At 37.4% G+C, this 16593-nt stretch overlaps 6 protein-coding genes and 1 pseudogene across 6 annotated transcripts; 3 read left to right on the top strand and 4 right to left on the bottom strand.

Moving 5' to 3' along the window:
- The first annotated feature begins 3350 nt into the window (after nucleotides 1-3350).
- On the top strand, nucleotides 3351-4028 carry LOC106333819 (BON1-associated protein 2-like). The gene has a single exon (XM_013772219.1). The coding sequence runs from the start codon at nucleotides 3417-3419 to the stop codon at nucleotides 4026-4028; it is 612 nt and encodes a 203-aa protein (XP_013627673.1). The 5' UTR covers nucleotides 3351-3416.
- A 470-nt stretch (nucleotides 4029-4498) lies between these two features.
- On the bottom strand, nucleotides 4499-6183 carry LOC106335039 (peroxisomal membrane protein 11D-like). The gene is made up of 8 exons (XM_013773456.1): nucleotides 6076-6183; nucleotides 5749-5956; nucleotides 5583-5657; nucleotides 5386-5460; nucleotides 5238-5318; nucleotides 5083-5157; nucleotides 4834-5007; nucleotides 4499-4747 (listed from the first exon to the last, which is right to left on the bottom strand). Exons 1-8 carry the CDS (start codon nucleotides 6165-6167, stop codon nucleotides 4712-4714), a joined length of 816 nt encoding a protein of 271 aa, XP_013628910.1. The 5' UTR covers nucleotides 6168-6183; the 3' UTR covers nucleotides 4499-4711.
- A 268-nt stretch (nucleotides 6184-6451) lies between these two features.
- Nucleotides 6452-8930, top strand: LOC106335037 (tRNA (adenine(58)-N(1))-methyltransferase non-catalytic subunit trm6-like). Its single transcript, XM_013773454.1, has 11 exons — nucleotides 6452-6667; nucleotides 6767-6894; nucleotides 7008-7116; nucleotides 7195-7276; nucleotides 7390-7460; nucleotides 7541-7582; nucleotides 7694-7912; nucleotides 7995-8064; nucleotides 8173-8333; nucleotides 8419-8524; nucleotides 8609-8930. The coding sequence occupies exons 1-11, from the start codon at nucleotides 6531-6533 to the stop codon at nucleotides 8780-8782; spliced, it is 1299 nt and encodes a 432-aa protein (XP_013628908.1). The 5' UTR covers nucleotides 6452-6530; the 3' UTR covers nucleotides 8783-8930.
- Nucleotides 8931-9025: 95 nt separating this feature from the next.
- On the bottom strand, nucleotides 9026-10775 carry LOC106329970 (annotated as a pseudogene).
- Nucleotides 10776-10947: 172 nt separating this feature from the next.
- On the bottom strand, nucleotides 10948-11925 carry LOC106335041 (40S ribosomal protein S27-2). The gene is made up of 4 exons (XM_013773458.1): nucleotides 11795-11925; nucleotides 11547-11648; nucleotides 11322-11350; nucleotides 10948-11235 (listed from the first exon to the last, which is right to left on the bottom strand). Exons 1-4 carry the CDS (start codon nucleotides 11795-11797, stop codon nucleotides 11115-11117), a joined length of 255 nt encoding a protein of 84 aa, XP_013628912.1. The 5' UTR covers nucleotides 11798-11925; the 3' UTR covers nucleotides 10948-11114.
- Nucleotides 11926-12425: 500 nt separating this feature from the next.
- Nucleotides 12426-13445, bottom strand: LOC106335040 (ubiquitin-related modifier 1 homolog 1). Its single transcript, XM_013773457.1, has 4 exons — nucleotides 13291-13445; nucleotides 13077-13152; nucleotides 12900-12982; nucleotides 12426-12812 (listed from the first exon to the last, which is right to left on the bottom strand). Exons 1-4 carry the CDS (start codon nucleotides 13311-13313, stop codon nucleotides 12695-12697), a joined length of 300 nt encoding a protein of 99 aa, XP_013628911.1. The 5' UTR covers nucleotides 13314-13445; the 3' UTR covers nucleotides 12426-12694.
- Nucleotides 13446-13592: 147 nt separating this feature from the next.
- Nucleotides 13593-15695, top strand: LOC106335038 (peroxisome biogenesis protein 16-like). The gene is made up of 7 exons (XM_013773455.1): nucleotides 13593-13759; nucleotides 13960-14017; nucleotides 14191-14413; nucleotides 14500-15073; nucleotides 15149-15216; nucleotides 15293-15354; nucleotides 15455-15695. Exons 1-7 carry the CDS (start codon nucleotides 13691-13693, stop codon nucleotides 15514-15516), a joined length of 1116 nt encoding a protein of 371 aa, XP_013628909.1. The 5' UTR covers nucleotides 13593-13690; the 3' UTR covers nucleotides 15517-15695.
- Nucleotides 15696-16593: the final 898 nt, after the last annotated feature.

Genomic DNA, 16593 nt, shown 5'->3' with positions numbered 1-16593 from the left:
AAATAATAATGAATTTAAATTTTAATATACAAATCAAAACTTTTTGCAAAATAAAGTAGAGTGTAATCTACTTATCATATACATTAATAAAATACCAATTTTTTTAAAGTGTATAATTTGTTAAAATAAAATAAAAATTTAATGTTTTGATAATGAAAATACAAACAGTAAGTTATATATAAAATTTTAAAAAAATATCCGTGCTTGGCAAATGTTAAACTCTAGTATGATATTATTACCTGCTTTGGACTTAAACTGTTTTGTTAAAAAAAAATCCCAAAAAAATTCATACTGTATGGAATTGATCCATATTTATATATTTGACTCTTTTAGTCTAATATACCCGGGCTAATATATGATGTGAGACTTGGATTATTTATTTATTCCAAACAATTTTTGACTTATTTATTCCAAACATTTTTTGACATTTTAAGAAACAACACTAACATTCGTAAATTAGTCGTTACTTGTAAATTATGATTAACTCGTCTTTTCCCCGCAATCGCCAAAACAGTTTAGAAATAAAATTTCTAGACATCGACTATGTTTGATCAAGTCAACACGACAACAATGAAGAAAACAAGTACAACGTAATTGACTCTGTGCCTAATCCATATCCAATGAAATAACGAGGCAATCCCCGATAATTTCCCAGAAACAATCTCTAATGATTATTATTTTATTTTTTGAACAAATCTGTAGATTATTCATCACTTCAAGCTAAGCCCAACGGTCATATCAATTTGGTCACAGAGTATATAATATATCAATCCGGTCATATCTAGCGATATAAACTAAAAAGTGGTCGACTGCATCGTGGTAGTTTTTAACTTTTCAAACATGGGCGTATATATTCTTTTCACAGTTTTGTCAGCTACGTCACTATGCTGACGCGCTTCAGTGCGTCGCTACGAAAGCATGCACGAAAGTTAATTGTGTATGTATTTGTTGGCAAAGATTTGGAGGACCTGTTTCTAAATTTCCCAGATATTACGTACATACAGGGGCAGTTGGAATATGGATGAATCTCATAACTACGATTATTATAACAATTTGTTATTCTTGCGAGAAAATACAATCAACAAGTATTTACTTGTCCGTCGAAATAAACCATCATTCATATAAACGCATGCGCATGCGCATGCAAATGTACGAGTGTTATCGGACGGCATGTTGTTTTTCCTCCAAATCCAACAGCCATTGCAATTCTTCGTGTTAGGAGAGGGTTTAAATTAGCTATAAACGTTCCAAATCATTATCTCACCAAATAGGAGATTTCTATTTACAGACTGTTTATTTTTAAATTTACTAACTGCCAGTGGGGCTGGGCGCAAACCACTCGCTATTTTACATGTACTTGATACCTGATTTGCCTTGTAAGTAATAAAAAATTTGATTTATATTTGACTTGTTAAAAATGAGTACTTGTTATCTCGAGTACTTGATCAAAAATGAATTATTTGCAAATTACTTGTCTTGTTTTATTATTTGTTACTTATGAGTATTTGTGAATTATTTACAAGTACTTAAAAAGTACTTATTAAATAATACTCTATTAGAAACAAACATGAAATTTTATTTATTTATTCTACTAAAAAGAACATGAGAAATACTTTAAAAGAAAATATTTGTGCATGTTATAAAGAAGTAAGTTTATACCAAGTAATGAATAACGAGTTTAATATCTTATTTAGTAATGGATCGTCTTGTTTATAGAACTAGTTATAGACCGAGTAATGAGTAGCAAGTAACGAGGCAAATAGTTTAATATCAAAAACAAGACAAGTACTATTTTTGTAAGTAACAAGTATTATTTAGGAAGTAACTAATATTTTATAGAACTAGAGGCAAGTACTGGAAAATGAAATGATATTTGATACTTGCTTTAATTTGTCTTTGCGAATAATGAAATTTGTTGATTTGTTATTCGACTTGACAACACCGAGTATTTAAATTTTCAAGACGGGTATGAGTCAAATAATAGACATAAAATGAGTTTCCAGTAATGATGCGCAGTCCTGGCAAATTAAATGATAGTATACTTCATATTTCACTCCATAGAATAGTCTCTCATACTTTTAAAATCGACTTTGGGTGCAGAAAACAAAAACGTGTTGGACAGAACGAACCCAGGAATATGTGAAATTTCGTTCGGAATCTCATCCCAAACTTCCTTTTAAAAAGTCAAGTTTTTAATAAAGTCAAGTTTATTTATTGTTCAGTGCAGGACACGTGAAGAATCAACAGCGACTTGTAGCGCCCAAGACTTCGTCATGGTTTAGGTTCCTCGCAATCTTTTTGTCGTCGTAAGGAATTAACAACGACTACTTTCAGTACGTTTTCTTCAAGTAAGTTTCTAATTTCGTATAGGAATAATTTCTAAAATTGCACTTGTTGACAAAACTAATTTACTGTACAAAAGGAGATTCCCAGCAAAAAAAAAAAAAATACAAAAAGAGATTCATGGAAAATATGACGCTTGAGATTTTTCCTTAGCAGAAATCACACACACACACAAAAACATTGTTTAGGTCTCTTTGAGGTGGATACGCGCCCACTCTTTGAAAATATTTGTATCAAACTTAAGGGAATAACAAAGTGGATAAAGCAATTTACTAGTTTGCATTATTTAAAACGTATACATGTCATGATCAACACAGAGTTTGGAGTAATATTTACTACTATCCGATCAGGTATCCTGGAACCATCCGATCAACAACGTCTTTATCCCTATCTATATTTGAAAAATATATAACTCATCAAAAGTTGTTTATTTATTTACTTTTCACCCCACCATGTAAAGCCGATCCAATACAAAGCATAGAGTAATATTTACTACTCTTTCCTTTTCTTAATAAATATCACTTTAACATTTTTCACAGAGATTAATAATTGTATAATAAACTAAGATATTATTATAATTATACGAAATGAATTAAATAAAAATCTATTAGTTATTCAAAAGGGTAAAAGATAAACTTAATGTAAAAAAAAATATTGGAATTGTTGAATGACATTTTTTTGAAACAAAAAAATAAAGCTAAAGATTACTATTTTTATATATAAATATATTTCAGAATCTTTTTTAAAAACGTATATATTTCAGAAAAAAATATATTAATTAAATGTAATTTACAGTTGTCTTGTCCCCAACAGTTGGATTGCTAGAAAAAAAAACACACCGAGAATTTCCCAGAAAGAATTATAAAACTTCGTATAATGTGAGTTGCTTATAATATGAGTTGCAACCACAGAGAAAAATCCGCGAGAGTTCGTCGGTCAATTTGTAACAACACCTATATATATTAACGTAACATTCATGTTCTCCCTCACTTCACGAAACAAAACAATAAGGAATCAATCTCCTCTGCACAGGATTGGGCTTATAAACATAAACACACATAACATCAAACACCATGACGTATTCAACATTGAAACGGTCACTGGAGATTGAGTTAATATCAGCGGAGGGACTCAAGGTAGATCGAAAACCGGTGAAGAGAAAGACATTCTGCATCGTCAGAATAGACCAGAAGAGTCAGGCTTGTAAACCGGATGAACTGGGTGGGAGTTATCCGGTTTGGAAAGATAAGATCGAGATGGACATGGCGATGAACGGTAGTGTAAGGTTTATCTCCATCGAAGTGTTATATAAAACAAGTGGTGGAGCTGAGAAGAGTGTTGGGCTCGCTAAGATTCCAGTGACGGATTTCATGGGAGGTTTTGCTCCTCAAGGGCATTTAAACTTCTTGAGTTACAGGTTGAGAGACGAGTATGGCGACAAGAGTGGGATCGTTAATGTGTCAATAATGGTGAAGCCTGACGGTAACGGTTTAAAATACTCATCGCCTTCTATGGCGGCTCCAGCGGATTATGCGGCGTGTTCTTCACAGGCGGCTGCGGCGGCGAATGGTCAAATGTGGAGACCACCAAGGACATCTTCATCAATGGCGTTGACGACTGGTTACAGAGGTCGTGTAGTAGTAACAGGAGTTCCTGTTTGGGGTGCGTATCCACGGTCGTCCTAAGTTCTTGTTTGTACATGTTTGTCTGAACAGATTTTCTTAATGTTTTTGTTTGCCATATATGTATTCCTCAAATAGGGATTCAGGGTGAAAAACGCGTTTGGATAATCATGATTGGTATATAAATAAGTATTATGAAATAAAAATAAGGTACATTTTATCTCTGAAGTCTTTCGACATTAATTATATTTATCAGGAATCCTGCTATCTGAACCACAATATCAAAAGCTATAGAACTTCTATAAATTAATAATATTGGGAGTTTAAAATTTTATTAATTTATAGAGATATTAATTTATAATAGTTTCTTTATTTAGATTTCTTATTATATTCTAGTTATTATATTCTATAGAATATTGATGTAAAATGAAAACTGTTAGTGACATGCAATTACAAAGGGATATATATAATACGTTGTAATTACATGCAATTACAAAGACAACTTCGCCCTCACATGACAAGACGTGGGATCATTGACTGAAAGCCATGTCAACGAATTAAATTTTAGAATCAGACCAATGATGATTTGAGATACATGGAAACGTGCACAACTAAGTTTGATTTTTGCCTGCAGATAAGTATATTTTTATACAAGGGCTTATAACAGCAGCACATTACTCAAAAGAACCAACAGAAACATTCTGAAATGCCTTTCTCCAGAAGGCCAGCTTTCTTCCACAAGCTTTTCAAGGCGCCTTGATCTTGGGTCGTGACGGAAGCAACTGTGTTTGTTAAGAGACACGTAAATATCAGAAGAACAAAGACACAAACTTAGAAAGTACACGAAAATAACAAGTGTTGTGGTTACCTGGTAGCAAGAAATGAGGGAGGTGATGAACCCAAAAGCTCCGGTGACACGAGAAGTGATCTTCTTTGGATATAACTGAAGAAGACCAGCAGCTACAATAATGTCCATTGCTGCTTTGATCAAAGCAAGACTCCTCTCGTTCGATTGTTTAATCTTAGCACGATACTCCTCATCCTGCATTTTACAAAATAATAATCGAGTTTATAACATAGAGACTCCCTAGAAACAGAAAGATTGACAACACATTACTTGATACTTGTTGCCATTCTTAAGCCCCTTTTCGATCTTCTTCATCGATGAAGACAGCCTTCCAATCTCACCAATCTAATAAAAAAAATATATAATTAGCTGCGGAATAATGTATAATAAGGAATCATTTTGCGAAGCAAATAAAAAAGACGGACCTCAACTAAAGTAGTACAGACAGATGATCCCATCCAGCAGAAAAGTGATATACGTCCAAGTAACTCAGCTCGCTCTTTGTTCTGTGAGGTAGACCAAATAAGAAACGTGAACTAAACTAATGGTGGACAGGTCTGGTTTCTCTCTCACCTTATAGATTCCTGATCTGCCAAGCCAGACAATTTGATCCAAGAACAAGAATGTAGACAAAAGTGCGTTCTTGGACTGCAAAATAACAAACACACCCATCAAGAACAGAGGACTAAGAACTCTTTGGTTCTCGAGATCCAGTTATGTCTGAACAGTTCACGCTGTATAAAAAAACGAAAAGAAGAACTATGAAGCACCTTTCCAAGTAAAACGAGAGGAAGTGGAGTTCCTTTAGGGACAGGACTGATAAGACCATGCAGATCATTAACAAACTGCAAACAATAATTATAAAACAAAAATAAAACAGAGCAAGTTACAAAAATCAAAAGAGAAAACAAAGAAATCAAGAAAAGGATTATAAACCTTGAAAAGACGAAAGACTTTTCTAGCTAAGCTAGTGGATTTATCAACGTTTTGAGCAGTACCAGGTTGCCCACCGCTCAAGAACTTGGAACCATACTGTATAGCTCTGCATAGCTTATCCCTTGCCTCTGCTTTGTTCAGATACATAACCACTAGACCAAGCTCTGCTCTCGATACATCTAATAACGTAGTACTCCCCATCTTCTCTCTGAAAAGTGAAAACACACACAAAGAGCCCTTCAGTGAAGTCTCTGAGAGTGATAGATTTAATCCGCACAATTTAAACTCAAAATCAGACTCATAATCATAAAATTCGATTCGAAACACCTTTGAAGATGGTGGTCTCTGTTGAGGCTCCGAGAGATACGTGAAGAGAGAGAGAGACTGTTTTGTGGGGGAGATAGGGCTTGTTTGGTCATCTTCGTTTCTCAATAAACAAACAAAATGTCGCCGTTGTGTGTCCACCAAAGACTTCTCCACACTCGATCATATCTCTCTCACTCTGTTAATATCCCGCGTCTCCGAGTAACGACGTAGCTCTAGGAGAAAATTCCACGTGGATTTGTTTGTAGACATTGGGACATCAATGAAGTTACCTATGAAAGGCCCAATGGGCTTTTATTTAGGCCCGATTCAACATAAAACCCCGCTCTTCTTCTTCTTAACCGGCAAAACCATGTCGTTAGGGTTTTAAACACTAATCCCCCTTGTTCACTTGTCCTAACCCGACTTAAACCCCAAACAAAAAACAAAACTGCAGTTTATTTTCTCTTTCTGTCTCGATGGAGCACAGTAAGGAGGATCAGAAAATCAATAAGGCACAAGATCCAAATCCGAGATTTGCGAGCGAAGGTTGCAGCGTGTTGCTGGACGTGAACGATGGAGACCGTCTCGTCTTCGCTCGTCTATCTGGTGGCGCGTGAGTCTTCTTCTTCTTCTTCCAGATTTGATTCTCAATCCTCTATTGTATTTGATTGATTGGATTTAGTTTATCGATTTTTTTATTTTTTTTTGACAGTATATTTAAAATCGGGAATACGAATTACTCGTTGAAGCCATTGATTGGAGCTCCGTTTGGATCTCTGTTCCAAGTTGAAACCGGAGAAGATGGTTCTTTCCTCTCTCGCATTCTTCCCGTCAAAAAAGGTTTCGTCTTTCTCCCCAAATTCACTCTTTTTTTTTATTTGTATATTATAATGTTCAGCTTTTGATGTTTTGGTTATAGATTGATTGAATTTGATGTTTGCTAATAATGGCAGAAAGCACCAGCGTTAATGTTATAGACGATGATGCTAGAGATAATAGAGAACTTATCGACGATAATGAATCTCAAAGCCTCACCTGTGAAGAGATTGAAGCTATGCGGAGGTTTGAACAAGGCTTAACTTGTCTGATCTCTGTGTGTTTTATATATAGAAGAATCTGCTAACTTTTGTTAATGTGTAGAGAGGGTGCAAAAGGAGATGAGATTATTGAAGCCCTGATAGCAAACAGCAAAACATTTGACAACAAGTTTCAGTTGTCTCAGGTACATGTCTTTACAGTTTACTTCACTCTCTGCTTCGACTTTGAATCTTTAAAAGTTTGGGAGCCGGATGATTGATTTTCTTGTTTAATCTTTTTCTTTTTTGCTTTTTATAGGAAAAATATAAGCTTAAGAAGCAGAAGAAGTATGCCCCAAAGGTGCTTCTAAGACGCCCTTTTGCTCGAAGGTTTGTATTTTTTTCTGTCTCCTTTTGTTTTCGACTTCTTTCGTTTCTCTTATTCTCGGATCTGTCTATATTTTGGCCAGTATCTGTGAAGCTTATTTCAAGAAATATCCAGCCAGAATCGGGTATGTATTACTTTGTTTCCTTCATTAACTGTATTGGGAAGATCCTAACTTAACAACCGATATATTTGGTACTGATTGCTATTGTGTTTCTTTTTTGTTCTTGTGTTGTAGGTTCATACGTGTAGATGCGTTATCTATTTTGTTAACAATGGCTAATGTCACCGCATACTCGGATGTGCTGGTGGTGGATATGGTTGGTGGCCTTGTCACTGGTGCAGTGGCTGAACGATTAGGAGGCACTGGTTATGTTTGCAATACATATAAAGGGGATTCTGCTTCCTCTGTGGATATGGTTAAGATGTTCAACTTTACCGACAAGGTTAAAGAGAGGTATGTTCCCCTTTTCTCTCTTTCTCTCTGTGTAGTTTCTATTTAAAAACCATCTATAGTTGACATTGCTGGACGTGTATAGGATCGTGCATTCATCTATAAACGAGCTCTCATCAGCCAAAACTGCACCCCCTGAAGAAAACAATCAACAAGTAGGTGTTTATAACTATGCAAGTTGCCAACCTTTACCGTTTCTCTTGAGTCTTAGTTTTCTTATAAATCTTCTGGTTTTAACAAAAGGTTGTAATTGAAAAAAGCAGGAATCATCTACATGTGATATGGTAGAAGATGTATCTGTGACAGCTGAGGCTAGAGTAGATGATATTGCTGTCCGAGAGAGCAAAATTATCAAGGCCCCACAACCTGGAGTCAAAGCTTCTAAAGAAGCAGTAGAAATGTGGAAAGAAAACGGTTTCTCTAGGTGACTACTATGAAACAGTTCCTCTATTACTGAAATTTGGTTTCGGTTCATACAATGTCCTCACTTGTGTCGTGTGATTTTGCAGCTTGATCATGGCAGCACAAGACCAAGACCCATGGACTTTAGCTAAAGATGTATTGCCACTGCTCTCCTACTCTGCTCCCTTTGCAATATATCATCAGTATTTACAGGTAATGTGCCATAAGAAAAAAGCTTCTCATTGTATTTTGGTTTTGCATAAGAATAGAATCTCATGATATGATGAACATTTACAGCCTCTGGCGACATGTATGCACAACCTTCAGCAAGGGAAGATGGCCATCAATCTGCAAATAACAGAACCATGGCTACGCGAATATCAGGTGCTTCCATCAAGAACTCACCCTCACATGCAGATGAGCTCTTTTGGAGGCTATGTCCTTAGCGGCATCAGAATCTCCACCACTTGATTCTCATCTCCAAACCCCATTCTTCTCTTTATCATTTTCAAGAACTGAGGTTTGGTTTTTTGTATTTTGTTTGTTGTTTAGATATATAGGAAAACATTCATCTTGTGACTCTTATAAAATTAATAAAACACTGTTTTGTTTTGCTTCATTGAAGTGTGTACAATATTCTTCTTATCAATACCATTGGCTATGTTTCATATAAGATTATGAAACATTACAACATACACAATAAGATTTGCCTCATTTTCTTCATCTACTTCCTACTAAATAAACTTTTCAGTTTCCCTTTCTCAATCCTCTCAAGAAGCTTCTTTGAACCAGGAACCTCCAACTCTTCCAACTTGTTCAGATAACCAACAGCTCCACCAGAAACCTCTGCTTTTTACACTTCTTGCTCGAACACAGAGCCGCCAAAACCGAAACCGCATACTTCTTGGCCGAATTGCTCGGACTAGGCTCAAGCAGCATCACAAGACTCATCACACCCTTCTCATCTCTCTTCACTTCTCTGCAGTTCCTTGGAACCGTCACAAGGCTCGCTATAGCTTGAGCAGCAACCTCTCTAGCTCCATTCTCTTTCGCCTCAAACATCCTTATCAATAAAGGGATACAACCCGATTCACCGATCATTCTCTTAGTCTCATTCGATGTAGCCATCCTGTCCTGCAAAGAGTCGATGCAGCCGCTTGCTTAGCTCCTGTTGATCCTGATTCAAGAACATGGACTAAACTTGGGATGATCTTGAAGTAAATCTCGACAGAAACAGAGCCAACGAGGTTACGAATCGCAGCAACTCCAGGTTCTTGAGGGAGAGGTCCATCTAAGTAAGCGAGCAGAGTTTGAACCCCATTCTCTGATATAACCAATCTTCGTAGAGCTTCGTTGCTGTTAGTGAGATTCTGAAGACACTCCGCTGCGTACTCTTTAGATCCCATCAGAACTCCGCAGTTAAGCAAGTTAATCATCGCTTTAACGATTCCTTGTTCCGCAAGTTTCTGTCTTACCTCAGGAACAGAGGCGATGTTCTTCAAAGTACAAGCGGAGGCAGCTTGAGAAACAGAGTCCCCTGTTTTGCAAATCTTGATCAACGGACTAACCCCTCCGTTTCCAACAATCAAACGCGATGTCTCCGATGAAAACGACAATCTCTGCAACGTCGTAACAGCTCTCTCCTTAGCAACGTGACTTCCGGATTCAAGCAGCCTTACCAATGGAGGCAATGCGTTCTCGGAGACAAGCCAATTCTCGCATTTTTCTGATTCAGCTAAAGAGCAGATCACAGTCACAGCGTTCTCCCTAACGCTCTGCGAAGTGGCTGTCATAAGCTGCACCAAAGACGCGACATTGGTCCGAACCAAAGCGGTTATAACCGCTTTTTCGTCGTCTCTCATTACCTCAACGAGCTGCTCAAGGGCCTTGCGTTTTGACTCCAAGTGACCTATTTGAAGACGAGCAAGCAACTCTCTGACTTGAATTGATTGTGTAACTTCTCCGAGAACGTCTGTTTTCATTAGCAATCCACAATCTTTCAGGCTAAGATCGATTTTCGCAGAGAGAGAATCGAGATCACTCTGCATCTTCAGTTTCCCTTCTTGCTTCTCTTGCAAGCATACATTTGCGAGCTCGATGGCTTCTTTCAAGGCTTGTAAGACCGCTTGAAGCTGTTCTTTGCAGAGAGTGTTTTTGGAGAAGCAAGGATGGCTAGAGAAATCTGATAAACATGTCGGTATCTTCTCTAACCTTGAAATGATCACTCCACCTGCTGGAGAAACATGTAATAGTTCTTGCTTATGAAGGAAAAAGACACGAATACCCTTCTGAAGAACCGTACAGGATCAAACTAAACAAGATTGAAGCTTAAGCTATAAAAAAAAAGAGAACGACTTTGTTTCAAAGAGAAGATGTGAGTCTCTTTCAACATATTGTGTGGTCAACAGTTTCATAAAGACTATGAACCAAACTCCACTAATATTTTACACGTAAGGTTGGTCATGGTGACAACTTGTCTTTACTGCAAGAAAACAAGAAACCTTGGATATTATTCAGAGGAGACGAGAGCTGGAAGCTGCTTGTGTGGAGCTTAGATGACAGCCAAGTAAAAAACGGGATAACAGAAGTTTCCTATTGCAGGGCGTGTGAAAGAACACATTGAGGAATGAGCAAACTTTATTCAACTCCAAGATCAAATGCTTTTAAACTCAAGTCATGAACACATAAGGTTTTACTAGCTCAAAAAAAATCATCCAAAAATCAATAAAGGAGAACTACAAAGGAAGAAGAAACTAAAACAAAAAGATGTGGCTGGCTAAGAGGGAGTGGAGAGCAATCTTGTTCACTTTTTCCTGAAAGAGCAACCTTCAGTGAGCCTAGCCTTTCCTCCTGTGGGTTGGCACAACACAGTCTGGCAGTTTCCACATACCACAACCGTCTGCGAGTGGCTGAACACCGTCGTACTGCAATAACAAACAACCCATCATTCATCATAAATCACAGAGTAAAACATGGACAGATTCAAAAATAAAATAGTTTCAAAGCTTACATGTTAAAGCAGCCTTGGCACTTCACATCCTACAATCACAGGATATCACATAAAAAAAAAATCTAATCAGCACCAAATAAAAATTTTCTATTGATTAAAGCAATGAGAACAAAACTCAAAAATCCATTCACAACAGTTCTAAAACATCAAACAGATACAGAGAGTGATGAGAAACAACAAAAAAAAAAAGAAGAAGTTTCAACTTTGAAGAAAAGAAAGAAGTACCATGAAAAATGAATTAGGGGACTGAACAAGACGCTTGAGCTTGTGCTTCCTCTTCTCAAGCTCAGCTGGTGGGTTTAGCAGATCAATATCGTTTTGAAGAACCTGTCAATTATTCAAAGTTACAGTCTTTTAAATAATCAGAACAATTTTAATCCTCTACTAATCAAATCATGAGGCACTAATTCAAAGTCAATCACAACCTAAGAATTGCATTCAGACAAGACACGATTAAACAAGAGAGAACTAACCATCTTCGTTAGCTTCTAGGGATCGATGACAAGCCTCAGAGAAAGCAGAATCAGCCGACAAAATGCCTTTTTGAAAGTCGTAAACCTTAATTTGGGCAAACAAAAAACACCTTTATAAACAAACAACACTCTTAACACTTTAACGAGGAACCGACCTAAGCGCCACCAGAATTTCCGTTAAGGCGTGGGTTCGAATATCACTCCAAACAATTTATTTTGTTGAATAATATTAATAATGGGCTCGAAATATATTAGTTACGGCCCATTATACTTGATCTACATGGCCCATCATTTGCAATATGTATATTTGTTTTCCTCACAGATGGCAAGACTCATTGGCTACCACTTGAGCAGAGAGCGCCAAAGATCGACCAAGGAAGTAGATATTATAATGTTTTCTAATTAAATCTAGCAATGCGTAACCTAGCGATTATTGTATTGTTTTCCTCGCCAACTCTAACCAGTGTCATGAAATGCTTTTCTCATAACAGTTTCCTGGGTCTATTTCCTCAGGAGAACAAAAAAAAAAGATGAATTTACCTAGGTAAAATTACAAAGATTGACACATTTATCAGGTATCTTTCACAAGAAGAACTAAAAAGAAAAAAAAAAGTCAGAACACCAAGACAAGCAAGAAAAACAACACATGAGGTTATGCATTTGCAGATATTACATAATAAAAGTGAAGATAGTTGATCCAAAAAAAAAAAAGTAAGTGAAGAAGATAGATAGTTAAAAGGTTTAGAGGTGTATTCTTCTTGACAAGACAAGTCTACAATCAGTCTTCAAGTAAACAAAACGCATTAGATTCTGTCTGCAGTTGCTGAGATTACATAACAGAAGTGAAGAACATAGATAGTTGAAAAGGTTCAATGATGAACTCCTCAGCTATATGTTCTTTTATCCACCGTGCAAGGTCGAGATGAAAACGATAACATCTTTATCTTCGATAGTGGTCTCAAGCTGACCGCTAAGCTCCCAATCACAGTCATTCACTAGCACAAGAACACCAGGTCTCCTGCACAAGAATCGACCCTTTTCCCATGTTAATAAACATTTATATCATTAACCTTGAAAGATTATGAAGGAAGAGAAGCAGACATACACAGTATCTCCCTTGATGAACATCTCAGGCCTCTCTTTGATCACATTTGTGCGAACCCACGAAAGCAAATCCTTCATTGTTAACTAATTTCAAGAGAAAACAGTAACCTTTTTAGATAAATAAAAATAATAATATGATTAAAGAAAAAAAAACACATAAAAGATTGAAGCTTTTAACCTCTTCTACTCCATTGGGCAAATCGACGTTTACTTTATGGATCTTTTCAGAATCACAGAGCAGCTCTAAACCACCCCTATAGATCAAATCAAAGTTTTAATCAGCGAATAAGAACTATATATCCAATGGGTTCACACTAATCTAAGAAGCAAAACTCGGTGGGAGTTGAGAGGTTTCGAAAGTAAAATTCACAGAGAAAGAGAGAGAATCTCACCCGAATTCGAGAGTTAGTTGCATCTTCGTCGATGATCCACCCTAGCTCTGTCTAGGGTTTTTCTGTCTTTCGGCTTACTTGCAGCAACAAAGAGAAAGATGGTGATGAATCACAAATCTAGTAAACGACATCGTTTCCGGTTAAAGACATCTTGGGCTCTCTTTACTGGGCCTGGATTACTTTTCCCGATGAATGAACGTTATTAAAAATGAGTCATCGCAGCGTAACCGTCGATTTAACGCACTGTAGATATCGACGGACAAGATTGGGTCCTAGTCATCACCATCTCCAGCAACCCAGAAACACGAGAATGGGATGATCTTGTTTCCGAATCTCTTCATCGAAATAGAGATTCCGTTCGATTCCAAACAAAAAACCCTATCAACATTTGCTTGTTCCTATGGAAGCGTATAAGCAATGGGTATGGAGGCACAGAGAGTATGTACACTCTTTGGGATCTCTTGCCAACGTAAGATCCATTTCTCTTCTGCTTAGTAATCTCTCTAATTTCTAAATCTCTTTGCTTGAGGACAAGTGTTACATATAGAGTGCAATTTGACAAGGAACCGTTTCTCAAATTAGTTTAGCTGATTTGATGCGATTGTGATCTTAATCGCTTGTTCTCAGTGTCTTGATTGATTGAGTGTTTGATTAATTTGGGATTGGCAGGGATTAACATGGCTGCTTCCTGAGAAGTTTTCAGCTTCAGAGATTGGACCCGAAGCAGGTGTTTTTGTGATTCTTTTGGTAACACCTTTTGTTTACTTGCTTCTCAAGTTGCATGCTTTACTTGTACCTCCTCTCACGTGCTTAGTGTCTCTAATTCTTTGATAAATTTTTTTAAAAAATGTTTCTTTCTTTCTTTCTTTTGATGAAAGTTTTTGGTAATCTTGTTTATAGTTACTGCTTTCTTGGGCATATTTACAACCATCAATCAACACATCATTGAAACTGTTCCAACCACTCGTGCCCATGTTGGACCTTCCGGGACTGATTCGTCCCTCCTTTCTTATCCCCTACTCATCTCCATCCTTAAGGACTTGGAAACCGTTGTGGAAGTGGCTGCTGAACATTTCTATGGAGACAGAAAATGGAACTTCATTATTGCAACTGAAGCTATCAAGTAAGTTTGGATGTGTCTGTGTATATACAAACTTAGGGCATACTTTGTTGACGTTTTGATATCTGAGCAAATGTGATTTTTTTCAGGGCGCTCGTTAGGTTAGCCTTGTTTCGGAACACCGGATATAAGATGCTTCTTCATGGAGGGGAAACTCCTAATGATGACAAAGATCCTAACCAACCCGAGCTGCAAAATAGACCTGGTCATTTGGATAGGAATCATCGTTCTGGAAACCAAAATCTTTATAATCCATGGAACATGGAAGGACGGGCGATGTCAGCTTTAAGCTCCTTTGGTCAGAATGCAAGAACAACAACAACAACAACAACATCTCCTACCTCAGGTTGGCCTCGAAGGATTCAACACAACCAGCAAGCAGTTATAGAGCCTGCAGTGATCAATGAGAAGCGAACAACTCTCTCCGAGCTATTATCTGAGAAGGGTGTTAAAGGAGCATTGTTTGTGATGGGTGAGGTTCTGTTCATAACGAGACCGCTCATCTACGTTCTCTTCATCAGAAGATATGGAGTCCGGTCTTGGATTCCTTGGGCTATATCTCTTTCTGTGGACACACTGGGGATGGGGATTCTTTCAAATCTAAAGTTGTGGGGAGATAAGAGCAGCAAGCAAATCCATTTCTCTCAACCTGAAAGGGACGAGGTTAGATATATATTGAACGTAAGTTACATTATATGTCCAGCCGGTTTAACTTAAATTCCTTGTTTTGATGTTCAGCTTAGGAGACGAAAGCTGCTATGGGCGTTGTACCTTATGAGAGATCCATTCTTCACCAAGTTCACAAGGTGAGTGGGTGAAGTTAATATGCATCTCTTTTCTTGCTTCAGTTTCAGTTTCAGTCATAAACCGTTATGCTTTCAGGGAGAAGCTGGAAAGCTCTCAGAAGAAGGTGGAACCAGTTCCATTGATAGGCTTCCTCACAGGTTTGCTTTAAAGATTTCATTACATTCACAAAGATACCTATGATCACTGACACCAATTCATTTGCTCACTTTCTTGCATTGTCTCTTTGTATCTTCTCAGAGAAAATTGTGGAGCTTCTGGTGGGAGCTCAGTCACGTTACACTTACATATCGGGATCTTGAGTTAAAACACTTGTGCAACAGAACAGATCCGCATTGTTGGATTGCCTTAGGGAATGTTGCAGGCTTTTGTAAGAAGTTGCGTTTATTTCAGTTAGGACATACAACCACACAAAGATGTAGTTTTGATGATGAGCTGTTGATATTTAAACAATGGACCCCATACAAATAAATGAAACAAAGCATCAACGTTTTCATCACTGCGAGTGGAAGACAACACGAACCTTCTCATTCACTTGTGTAAACCAAATTGATTTATGCTGCTGACGTGATGCTATGCTTATCAATGGGTAGGCAAAAGCTGGTGGGCAGGCCAAATTTACGATAATATCCCTACACTTGTGAGTGAGCCCACTGAGTTTAAGCATGATGAAAAAGTGTAGTGACTAAACCGGTATTTTATCTTTATTCGAGTCCGGTTTACTTCTAATCCGATCCGTTCATAAAAGTGGGCAGAGAGAGAGAGAGAGAGTGGTGAGGTCCAATAATTGGGCCTTTTCCCCCTCGACATTGTGTGGTGTCACCAGCACTGGAGAGTAGGGTCCAGTCCAGGCCCTCTTTAACTCGTTTTGGTTTTGTAGCCTTTCCTTTTCTTGTGGTAGGCCCCGTTTTCTGTTCATGTGTTTGGTAATGGTTCAAACCGGTTAAATGTTTCAATCAAAATTATAAATTTGAATCAAATTGAAAGTGAAATTACTCTTGATTTGGTTAAACATGTTACTGTTTCTAGCTCTGCTTTTGTATTGTTATCTTTTGTGTTGAATTTTGGATTGAACAGTGTTCCAAGTACAAGTATATGATTGTAAAAGGGATTAACCGGTTTAGTCCAAGGACGATAGGATGTTGGAGCCCAGGAGAGGATTATTCCAAAGACACTAATTAGACTGTTTTTTTTGTGGCGCAGCCTTTTGACCTACATCAAGTCATCAATGGGGTCCAACCCCATGTATGGGCGTTTAGCTTTTTCCATAAAGAAATCTTTAATAAAAATTTCAACGGTTAGAAAAAGTTAAATCTGACGGCTTATAATTAAAAATGTTGATGGGAAGTGGGAACTATGAGGATAAGGTGTTATTTGTG

The sequence above is a fragment of the Brassica oleracea genome, chromosome C3, assembly GCF_000695525.1.
Source record: "Brassica oleracea var. oleracea cultivar TO1000 chromosome C3, BOL, whole genome shotgun sequence".
In the NCBI taxonomy this organism is placed as follows: domain Eukaryota; kingdom Viridiplantae; phylum Streptophyta; class Magnoliopsida; order Brassicales; family Brassicaceae; genus Brassica; species Brassica oleracea.
Note: the sequence above shows the minus strand (reverse complement) of the source record. Positions and strands in the feature narration are given on the sequence as shown.